Raw genomic sequence first — 11,538 nt, forward strand, 5'->3', positions numbered from 1 at the left:
TTGGAGATAACTACTCTTAAGCCATCTTTCTACATCAGTACTAAATGACTTGTGTCTTTCTCATGCCCACATGTCTTGGGATTGGCATCTTCAAAATGCTTGAAACTACAGAAAGTAGCCTCCTCTATCAAAAATACCCATCAGCTCATAATATCTAGCATCAGTTACTGATTCTACTCACAAGTCAGGCACTTTTAACAGAAAACAGGACAATTCACACTGCCAGCAATAAATATTTCTATTTTTAAACATTTTTCAATCCCAGATTAAAGAATCTCACCAAAACCTCACCTCAGTTCATTTCTGAAAATGTAAAATACAACATTCTTTGTCCTTTATACTTTTCAAAGCCAAAAATTCTCACTGGATATATTATATAAGTTACTCCTTCTCTAAATTGTCCATCTGTCAAATTGAAGGGCTAAAAATGTACTTTAAGTTCATCAAATTGAGAAAAATAAAGTCTCGATTATCTTTCTTTGCGGGGGAGGGGTTTTGAACCTAGGGTCTTGCACATGCTAGGCCAGTGCTCCAACATTAAGTTATATCCTCAGTCTTCAATTAACCTTTTTTGGGAGTGGGGTGGTGGTACAGGGAATTGATCCCAGGGACACTTAACAGCTAAGCTATATCCCCGGAATATTTTTATATTTTAATTAGAGAAAGGATTTCACTGAGTTGCTTAGGGCGTTGAGGCAGGCTTTGAACTCGCGATCCTCCTGCATCAACCTCCTGAGCCGCTGGGATTACAGGCATGCACCACCACTGCCGATTTTTATTTAACCTCTGAACTTACCAATTACATGCTTCTGTAAAACAAGGTCAATGATCCGTAGACAGATATTCTCTAATTGCTGTGTGATCTGAAAACAAATTTTAAATATTTACTTTAAAATTCATCATGATAACCTTTAAGTTAATATATAAATTAATATTATCCCAATAAAAATACCTACAAGACATTTCTGAGGGGAACTTGATAAATTAATTCTAATTTTCATGTGAAAAATTAACCATGCAAAAATGCAAGGAAGGGGCTGGGGTTGTGGCTCAGCAGTAGAGTGCTCACCTAGCACATGCAAGGCCCTGGGTTCGATCCTCAGCACCACATATAAATAAAATAAAGGTATTGTGTCCAACTAAAAAATAAATTTTTAAAAAATGCAAGGAAATTCCAAAAAGTAGACCAAAGATGGGGATAAGAATAAATCCATAGTAAATCTGTGAATTAGATTAGTTCCTTACCTGTTTTATACCAAAATAAATTTATAATGGATAAAGATTTCAGATGCGAAGAATTAAAACAAACAAACAAAAATACTAGAATAAAAAAAAAAAAGAAGAATTCTTGTGTAATCCTGAAGTGGGAAACTGAATCGAAGCCCAGAAATTTAAAAAAAAAAAAAAAAAAAAAACTGAACCATCTGATTGCAAAAATTAAAATTTTCTGCATGGAGCCAAAAATAAAAATTTGAGTGAAATACTATCAAATGGTATTACAAAAATCAAATTCCCATTATATGAAATCAACAGAAAAACAGGCAAAGGTTATGAAAAATAAATCTAAACAAGCCTTAAGCTTATAAAAAAAGATGTTTACTCTAATATGAGAAAATTATAAATTCAAAGTGCAATATTAATACTTTTGACCTATCAGACTGCCAATGATCAAAAAGTATGAGACTGGAAAGAAAGACATTGTGGTACATTGATTCGTGGACTATAAATGGGCGCACTCTATTTAAGACAAATTAGCAACATCCTTAGAACTAACTCATATACATACCATTTAACCCAACAATTCCACATCAAGAAATTACCCTCCAGACATTGTTATGTGCACAAAATGACATGCAAAAACATTCATTGCAACAGTATTTGTGATTTCTCACCAATGTCGATTTAAACAAGGGACATCTAAATTATTCCTATTAACTAGCAACCTGTTATATAAATTTGACACATCATACAAGAGAATAGTATGCAACCATTAAAAATATGTAAGTTTACTGACTGGTATAGAAGGATCACCAAGATGAATTAAATAGAAAATGGTAGCTAAAAATTGTGCATAGTATGTTACTGTGTTCATAAAAGAAAAATATGTACACTTTTTGTTTGTATGACAGTAGAAAAACCTCTGGAAGAATACCAAAAAAACCTGAAAAAACTTTGCTATCTTCTGCAAGGGATAAAATTAAGACAACTAGAGAACTGAGTAAGAAAGTGAAATTTCACTGAGTAATCTTTTCAGACCTTTTAAATCATTCAACATATTTGTTTTAAACATTTTTTAAATAAGTTACAATTAAAATCCATCATGTTAGATTTTTACTGTAAATATCCAATTTCATCTTTTAAGCACTTTCTAATACTCAATTATTTTCTTCATTGTTGCTTTTGAAGTATTGGGGATTAAACTCCTGAACCCAGGAGTGCTCTAGCACTACCCTATATTCCCAGTTTTTTTTGTTTGTTTTTGTTTTGAGACAGTCTAAGTTAGCTAGGCTGGCCTTCTAATCCTCCTGCCTCAACTTCCCAAGTAGCTGGGATTATAGATCCATACCACTACATCCAGCTGTGTTTTTATTTTTAATTTTCACATAATAATGGTGCATTTTTGTGGGATACAGTTTAGTAACCCGATACATGTTAAACTATTTATCTAAAGTTCAAATGATCCAAAATGTCCCAGTTTAAAAATTGCCAATATACTTAAAACCATTAAATAAAAATGTACATGCTTAAACACCTATTTCAGATTTCCAATTTTGTTCTTCATGCATTAAGTATTTATACAGATATAGGTTTTTTCCCTTTTAAGGAAATACTGCTTTCAAAGTTTGCTTTTAACAAGGCAAAGTTCAAAATTAAAGGGCAAGTGACCTAGAGACCAAGATTTCAGTTGGTGTTTTGCCTCTAACTACCCATGACCTCAGTAAAGCCATTTAGCTAAATCATTAAGGCTTTGCTCTATAGTATAGGTAAGGAAGTTAGATTTGTATTTCTCAGTTTTAACCCACTCCTCCTTTGAAAACCAGAGTTCACAGCTCCTTTAACATTATTAGAAATTCAAAATAAATTTAATATCAATAGTGAAAAATTAAAACAAAAAGACAAAATGCTATTTTGTTTTCAAACTAATCCTAAAGCTAATTCTCCTACTTCTTACACCCTCACCCACACTCAGAAAAACTGGAATAAGTGATTTCTAAGGTCTCTTCAAATTTAAAGCATAAGTTCCAAATTTAAGGTGAAAAAAACTATCCTTACAATACATATTATAACTTAACTTGGAATATCTCACTGTTACAAGAGGACCATAGAGTTTCAACATGAACAAAAAAATAAAATGATGATTATGAAAATAAAAATTCACATTAAGCCCTTCAATTAAGAAGATGCATCCAAGAGAGAATACTGAACCATTTTTAAGACACTAGGAAGCTCTCATTAATATCTGATAAACACAGGATAAATCAACAGTCACATAGTTTAACAATAATAATGCTGTTATGGTTTAGATGTGAGGTGTCCCCCAAAAGCTCAAACGTGAGACAATGCAAGAAGGTTTAGAGAAAAAAATGAGCCTTAACCCAATCAGTGAATTAATCCCCTAATGGGATTAACTGAATGGTAACTGAAGGTGGGTTGGGTGTGTCTGGAGGAGGTAGGTCCCTGGGGGGCGGGGGGCGTGGCTTTGGGGTATATGTTTTTGTATCTGGTGAGTAGAGTCTCTGTTTTCTGATCATCATGTCAGCTGCTTCGCTCCAACACACTCTTCTGCCATGTTGTTCTGCCTCAACTCAAGTCCCAAGGAATGGAGCCAGCTGTCTATGGACTGAGACCTCTGAAACTGAACCCATAAATAAACTTTTCCTCCTCAAAACTGTTTTTGGCAGGTATTGTAGTCACAGCAGAAAAAAAAAAAAAAAAACTGACTAAAACATGCTATTTAAAGAACTGGCACCTACTCCCTAAGTCCTCACTGTTTAAAACAAGAGCTCCATCCCTGACAAACCAATCAACTTGTGCTCACAGAAGTAATGAGTAAAAATCTAATTTGAGGTGAGTCCACATTATAATTCAGAAGGAGAACTGCAGGTTTTAAGTGGTGGGGAAAAACCAATACATTATCAGAATGATCTGACTACAAACCTAAATGCACAACTTATTAGCTCTGTAACCATGAACAAGTCTCCTGAACCTACCTGAGCTTGTTGGCCTGTTTCAGCAAAAGGAGACTAGCAACACCTGTGCGCGCACGCGCTCGCTCTCTCTCTCTCTCTCTCACACACACATGGCATCAATAAGACTACATCAGCTAATGATGTGAAGACACAGGATACATGTCTTTGTAAATTCTTATCCCAATACTATTTTAGAAATTGGTTTATGAAAAATGTCTAAGTTCTTGCCACTCTTCTATTCTTACAATACTAGTAACATCAGAATTCTATTCCTTTACCTAACATTTGCCCTCTACCACAAAGACCGAACTGTGGGTTCCCAGAAAACAGGGTTCATGTCTTATACAAAACCTAGCCTGGCACATAGCAGATATGATGAACTAAACTCTTTAATACAGAGAGATATACTATATACTTTAAGTGCACAGGTAATAGTTCCTCTTAATTTTTTTTTTTAATTTGAGGGCAATTTTTAAAGCCTAGCAACATAACTAAATAGCAACTTCAAGGTCAAGACTTTAAAACTCATGCCCACCAGTCATAAAAATTTCAGTCATTATTATGTCATAATAAAACACAAAGAAATCCCACCTCTTTATGATCTTCTACAACTGTTAAGATAGTGTCAATAGTATGTAAAATTCCCATAGCCATTACTGTTTTGTCTTCAACTTCTTCATATTCATCACTTTGAAGAACTTTGCCAAATATCTCAGCCTATGCAAAACATATTAAAATATTCAACAGTTGGTACTGTTACAACCCCCCTCATTATAAAAATTAGCAAAAGGGTAATGTCACACATTAAAATATCAGCATCACTCAAACGTTAATTTCTGCACTTTATGAATAAATCACCTTTTTTCTTACAAAAAATAGAATCTGTCATATTTTAAATATAGCCATTTCCCCCATATAGTTATCAATGTGGAATATTCATTAGTCATTACAACCGTTAACTAATTTTATTGGTTGTCATTAAGCAAAATGACTTTAAAAAACAGTAGAGAGAAATTTATCAAAGTGGTAAAACAAAAACAAAAATGCCCCAATGTAAAGGAATTGAGATACCACAATCAAAGTTAAGAAAGTAAAAATTTAGAACGTTCACATCAAGGCACATTATGAAATCTTAGGATACTACAGATGAAGAGAGATTATCCTACATGTTATTAGCTTCAAGTCTGCTTAACTACAGGAATATCAGAATTATCAGAGCAAACATTTTTATATTAGTATTTCAGTTACAAATAAAACTGAACTTGAAATTATGGGGTTTAATTTAGATTACTCAAGGATTACAAGCAAAACTAACAAAAAACTGTCATGTCTTACCAAGTGTTGGGTCATATCAATAGCAATCGAGGCTACCTCTTGACTGTATTCACATATCATCTTCTGGATTACATTAGTAACATCATCATTTTCTGTCTCTCTAACAATGTGCAACAGCTCCTGCATAATAGGCCTCACATGTGGCTTCATATATTCCTTAGCTAATGCAACAAAACAAAATTAGTAAATGTTAGCCATTCACAGATAGTAAAAGGAATTAACTTGGTAACAGGTCAAGTGACACAAGGTAATACCTAGATACGGTTCTAGATGCACTCATGCTCTATGGTGAGTAAGTTACGGAGTTGCATCAAATAATGTTCACCACTATACCAACTTCAAGAATATCAAAGGGATAAGCAGTTCTACATAAGAAAGGACAGTCCTATTCCAAACGCTAATATTTCCCACTGAAAAATTCTAACTACACATATTGTCATCAGCATAACTTGGAGAACATAAATATTACATCAGTCTTGATGACAAGTATAAAAACTCATGTACATAAAGACTATCCCCAACACTGATGGGGCCCACTCTCTACCCTAACCCATTTCTACCCCCAGATCTCCTGGAAAATCCTCATACAAAATCCAGTCCTCCCATTAAAACATGTTAAATAAAGGTAAACAAGGTTCATGTTTTTCATAAAGCTGAATTTGTTTGTAAAGGTTTATTTGAACTTTGAACAGAACATTCTTCTAAACAAACAAATGAGATATTTGTTTTATCACTCCCTAGAAATATTACTTTCCTGAACTGGTAGAACCAAAGAATTCTAAAGTTGAAAAAAATCCTGAAGCCATCTAATCTAACCCCCTCAAGCTTAAATATGTGGAATCTAAGCTTTGACAGATCATAGGTCTCACCCAGCTTTCCACGACAAATTAGTAGCAAAATCAAAACTGAACCCAAGCCTCTCTTCCCAGTCTACCTTAGTGCCCAGCAATTATTAACTTGTTCCTCATGTAAAACTTTTCCAGAAACCACAATCAATAGGAACTCCTAAAAAAGGGACAAGAATAATCCCCTACAAAATTCTGAGGGAGCAAAAGCCCAGGAACCCAAACTCTGAACCCCTGGAACCTAAAGAACCCCCTTTATCAGGGAAGGAAGTGAATGAAAAATTACCCTTCTAAAAGGCATTTTTGGTTTTACCTTGTATCTGATTAGAAATTAATGACTGAAGAGCAAGGGCAGCTTCAACTTTGACGGGCATCTCCTTATCTTCAATCAGGCTCTTCTTTGCTAATTCAACTGCATTTCTGAGGTTAAGTTCATTGTGAAACTTCAAAGAACTAAATGCATGAAGCACCCAACATGACTATAGTATGAGCAGAAAGTAAACAGAAAGCTATTAGGATTATGGCACTGAGCAATAATGTCACATAAACAAGAACTTTTTTTTTTTTTGGGGGGTGGTGGTGCTAGGGATTGAATCCAAGGGCTCACACATGCTAGGCAGGCACTGTAACTATAAGCTACACCTGCATTCCTCACACAAGAACTTCTTATTAAAATATCACATTTATTTCAATAATTTTCTTACAGACGAGGATTTTAAGGTATAAAATAGATACACAAAAAACTTACTCTAGCTCGAAGATATCCCAGGTTAGACAACAATAAAGGAAATACATGATTCTGCAGGAATAGCTCGATTTGGTCCTTGAATAAACTCTTCTGTTAGGAAACAGAAATTAAATTTCAATTTATCAGTGGCTTTTCTCATATGTAAGAATCACTTCCTGATAAAGCATGTTTATTATGACTTGCATTTATATACATCTATTCACAATTTTGTAAAATTGTCTGACCTACATACTGCATATTTTAAAACACAATAAGTCAATTAGATATTAATGGATTTTTGTAGAAATAATAACACTAAAATCATTTCGTATCCTTTTTTATAGAGCAGTTTCATAAGGAAAAACTGACAAAAGTCAAATTTTCTTTTAATAAAGAAATAGGTTACAAAAAGAAGGATCTGTATCGTTGACTCAATCACCCAGAGGAAGTCATAATTTTTAAATTATCCATAACTTTCATACTATCTTATTAGTCTGTGCTTTGCAATTTTATTAAGTAAATTAAATTTTGATAATCTTAACCTTCAATAAAATCTCAGCTAGGGACCCAATCACATGCAGGGCTCCATCTTTCTTCCTAGGGTCAAAGTTCGGGTCTGTTAGGATTTGATAACAGAATGCCATCATTTTTGGCAACACCTAAAGAAATAGAAGAATCCATTTTAGTCTACAAGAACTTTCATTATCTTAATAAAGTATTAAATATGATATAAATTTTCAAAAATAAAAACCATTTTATTGTGTTTTATCAAATAACCTTAAGCTCAATAAGAAAGGTACAATTTATTAAAAAAAAAAAAAAAAACTAACCAAAAGTACTTCACTCTTTTCCCCTACTAGAACAAAGAATATTCTTAAACTGACAAGTTACAACTAATGATGATATTATTTTTGAATACTAGGGGTATATTAGAATATACTTTTTCCTTACTAGAGCAAAAATATTCTTAAACTAGGTTATAACTAATACAAGATAATTTTCAAATACAATGGGTACATTAAAAAGAATAATTATATACCTCTTTCCTTTTCTTTGCAGCAGTATATAAGAGAGTCTGGGCTGCTGTGGTAGGAGAAGCATAATCTTCAAAAATATCTAAGATTTCAAAAGGTCAAACCATATTAGTAAAAATGTAGTGACTTATGATACAGATTTTAAATCTGACCAACCAATAATTCAGACCAAAAAATAAAATAATCCACATAATGCCATTCACAGCATAAAGAAGCTAAGAAGAACAGGTGCAGTGGTACACGCCTATAATCCCAGCAACTCTAGAGACTGAGGCAGGAGGAACACAGATTTGAGATCAGCCTCAGTAACTTAGTAAGATCCCATCTCAACAAAAAGGGCTTAGGAGTGTAGCTCAGTGGTAAAACACCCTAGGGTTCAATCCCTGGTACCAAGTCGGGGAAAAAAAGAGGAGAAAATTAGCTAATCATTTTGTCTTGTCAAAGCAAAGTAGGAAAACAAATACATAAGGAAGGGAAAGTAATAAATTCTACACATGAGTTTCAAAAAATAAAGATAGGATAAAGAAACAAAGCAAGTGGTAAATGTTTCATTTGCTCTTCCTGAACTTTGTCTCCAAGAGAAAAAGTGCCTCCTCACTTACAAAACCCTGTAAAAACACCAGAGTCTGATAATCTAATGCTCATACCAGTAAGTTTAACTCAGATAGCTAGAGACACCTGGCTGAACAGATGACAGCACAGCTTTGTCATGGCACATTTGGCATCTTTGTGTTAGTTCTAGTAATTGATTTCGACATTTACTGAAGACATATTAAGGCCACGCACTAGCAGAGGAATACAGAGGGAGGAAAGGATAAAAAATATAAAATAAAACAAATAAGACAAAGCTCCTGACTTCAGATAGCTTCTAACTTGTGGGAGAGAGAGAAACACACAAATTAATATTTTACTATGTTAAGTGCTTAAAGAAGGATAAAGGGAAATAACTTAGGCAATCTACACAGTTCAACAGCGTCCAGGAAGATCAAACTGAAAAGAACCCCAGAGAATCGTGCACATGCAGTATGTCTAAAAGAAATCCTACTCCCTGTGGAATACTTAGTCATAGGGAAAGGAGACAGGTGAAATAGGATGCCCCCAAAACATGCAGAAATCTAAAGGCTGTCTCAGAGTTGAGAACAACCCAATCTGTAGGTGAGAACAAAGAAAAAGATGGTCCCTGAAAATACACGGGACACAGCCTAAGTAACAGATGGCTTCATGAGTATTTCAGCACTCCTAAGAGAGATACAGAGGATTTTCATCTCCCACACCCAAAGGCCTCAAATTCTCTTGTTCAAAAGGACACCAAACTCTCATGAGCTTCAGTTAAACAAATAAAGTGAAACTTTGGGAATTTAACAAAGTGATTTAAAAAACAACTGCTTAAAATGTAAATATAGTTATATTATTTTACATATCCAGGAACTATTAAGGAAAAAATATCTCAAGTACCAAATTTCATCCTTATATACTCATATGGATCTTCTTGCCACAGCTCTTCATCCTCATCTTTATAGCACATCACAGAAAAAATCACATCTTCAGAGATATTCTAAGATGAGAAACAAACAAAACAACAAATGGGTATGGGCTATTCAAATTTGGGGAATACCAATAGTGTATTCATTGACAGTCTCTATGATCGTATTCTTCCAATTATAGTAATTCTTCTTTTAAGCCTGCATTCACTATGATGAAAGCAAGTAAGCAAAAGTCCCCAAGCAGGCATAGGGGTTAGAATTACAGGTAAGATTGCTTTTGAACAGCGAGTAAAAGCACAGAGGAAGAAACAAATATAAACTACTCTTTAACAGGGACAATGAAATTTTACTAACATATTGACATTAAACAGACTTTGATTTCTTTAAGGAAGAAAAATGTCAAGTCAGGGATATATTTCTATTTCTTATGTTGAAATTCTTAACATTTCCACATTGGTCCTAAATGTCCACTTATCAACAATATTATAATTGTTTTTTCTTCCACTTTCAAAAGACTAATTTTCAACCTCCAAACTGCATGTTTAGGGCTGGGGATATAGCTCAGTTGGTAGAGTGCTTGCCTTGCATGCACAAGGCCCTGGGTTCAATCCCCAGTACCCCCCCCCCACAAAAAAATGGCATGTTTAGGGGAGTCCTAAACTAGTGGCCTCTCTTACACTGCTCTAACAACTACTTATACAAAACTGAATAATTCAAGAATGGATCCTTCTCTAAAACAGACCATATCTTATGCCATAAAGCAACTGTTACCAAATACGAAAAATAAAGGTAATACCCTATAAGATCATAATGGAAAAAATTAGAAATCAATGATAGGATAAAAAATAGAAGCTACTGTAATACCTGGAAACTGAATAATATGCTATTGAATGATGAATGAATAATAGCAGAAATCAGAGATGAAATTAAAAAATACTTAGAGGTAAATGAGAATAGTAATACAATGTATCAAAATCTCTGGGACACCATGAAGACAGTACTAAGAGGAAAGTTCATAGCATTGAGCTCATTCATTAAAAGAATAATAAGTCAACATATAAATTACCTAACATTACAACTCAAAGCCACAGAAAAAGAACAATTCAACACCAAAAATAGAAGACAGGAAGTAACTAAAATCAGAGCAGAAAATAATGAAATTGAAACGAAAGAAACAACTGAAAAAACTGACAAAACAAAAAGTTGGTTCTTTGAAAAAATAAGTAAAATTGAAAAAAGAAAGAAAGAAAGACAGTTCATCAACAACTAAAAAAAAAAGAAATAGAAAATGCCATCAAAAGCCTACCAATCAAGAAAAGCCCAAGACAAAACAGATCCTCAGCCAAGTTCTACAAGATACTATATATTTTTTTAAAAGTACTTCTCAGTTCTCAATGGACGTCTATTTTATTTATTTATATATGGTGCTGAGGATCGAACCTAGTGCCTCACATATGCTAGGCAAGCACTCTGCCACTTAGCCACAATCCCAGCCCCAAGATACTGTATTTTTTTTTTTTAATTTTTTATTGTGGGTTGTTCAAAACATTACAAATTTCTTGACATATCATATTCCACACTTTGATTCAAGTGGGTTATGAACTCCCACCTTCACCCCATACACAGATTGCAGAATCACATCAATTACATATCCATTGATTTACATATTGCCATACTAGTGTCTGTTGTGCTCCGCTGCCTTTCCCATCCTCCACCCTCCCCCCTCCCCTCCTCTCTCTCTACCCCCTCCACTGTATAACCCTGAGGGTCTCCTTCCATTACCATGCAATTTCCCTTCTATCTCCCTTTCCCTCCGACCTCTCATCCCTGTTAAATGTTAATCTTCTTCTCCTGCTCTTCGTCCCTACTCTGATCTTAGTTACTCTCCTTATATCAAAGAAGACATTGTACATTGCTTTTTTA

General features: G+C 34.1%; 1 protein-coding gene and 1 non-coding gene across 2 annotated transcripts in view; one reads left to right on the forward strand and one right to left on the reverse strand.

The window, feature by feature from the left end:
- The window catches only part of Ipo8 (importin 8), a 73,861-nt gene that overhangs the window by 33,519 nt on the left and 28,804 nt on the right, over positions 1 to 11,538 (reverse strand). Inside the window, 8 exon segments of the mRNA XM_015493205.2 lie at positions 797 to 863; positions 4,782 to 4,907; positions 5,526 to 5,686; positions 6,684 to 6,849; positions 7,119 to 7,208; positions 7,640 to 7,756; positions 8,137 to 8,213; positions 9,587 to 9,686. Of these exon segments, the coding sequence (XP_015348691.1) occupies positions 797 to 863; positions 4,782 to 4,907; positions 5,526 to 5,686; positions 6,684 to 6,849; positions 7,119 to 7,208; positions 7,640 to 7,756; positions 8,137 to 8,213; positions 9,587 to 9,686 (904 nt within the window).
- Trnaa-ugc lies at positions 10,166 to 10,238 on the forward strand. The gene has a single exon. It is a non-coding gene; the product is annotated as a tRNA-Ala (tRNA).

The sequence above is a fragment of the Marmota marmota genome, unplaced genomic scaffold, assembly GCF_001458135.2.
Source record: "Marmota marmota marmota unplaced genomic scaffold, marMar, whole genome shotgun sequence".
Lineage (NCBI taxonomy): Eukaryota > Metazoa > Chordata > Mammalia > Rodentia > Sciuridae > Marmota > Marmota marmota.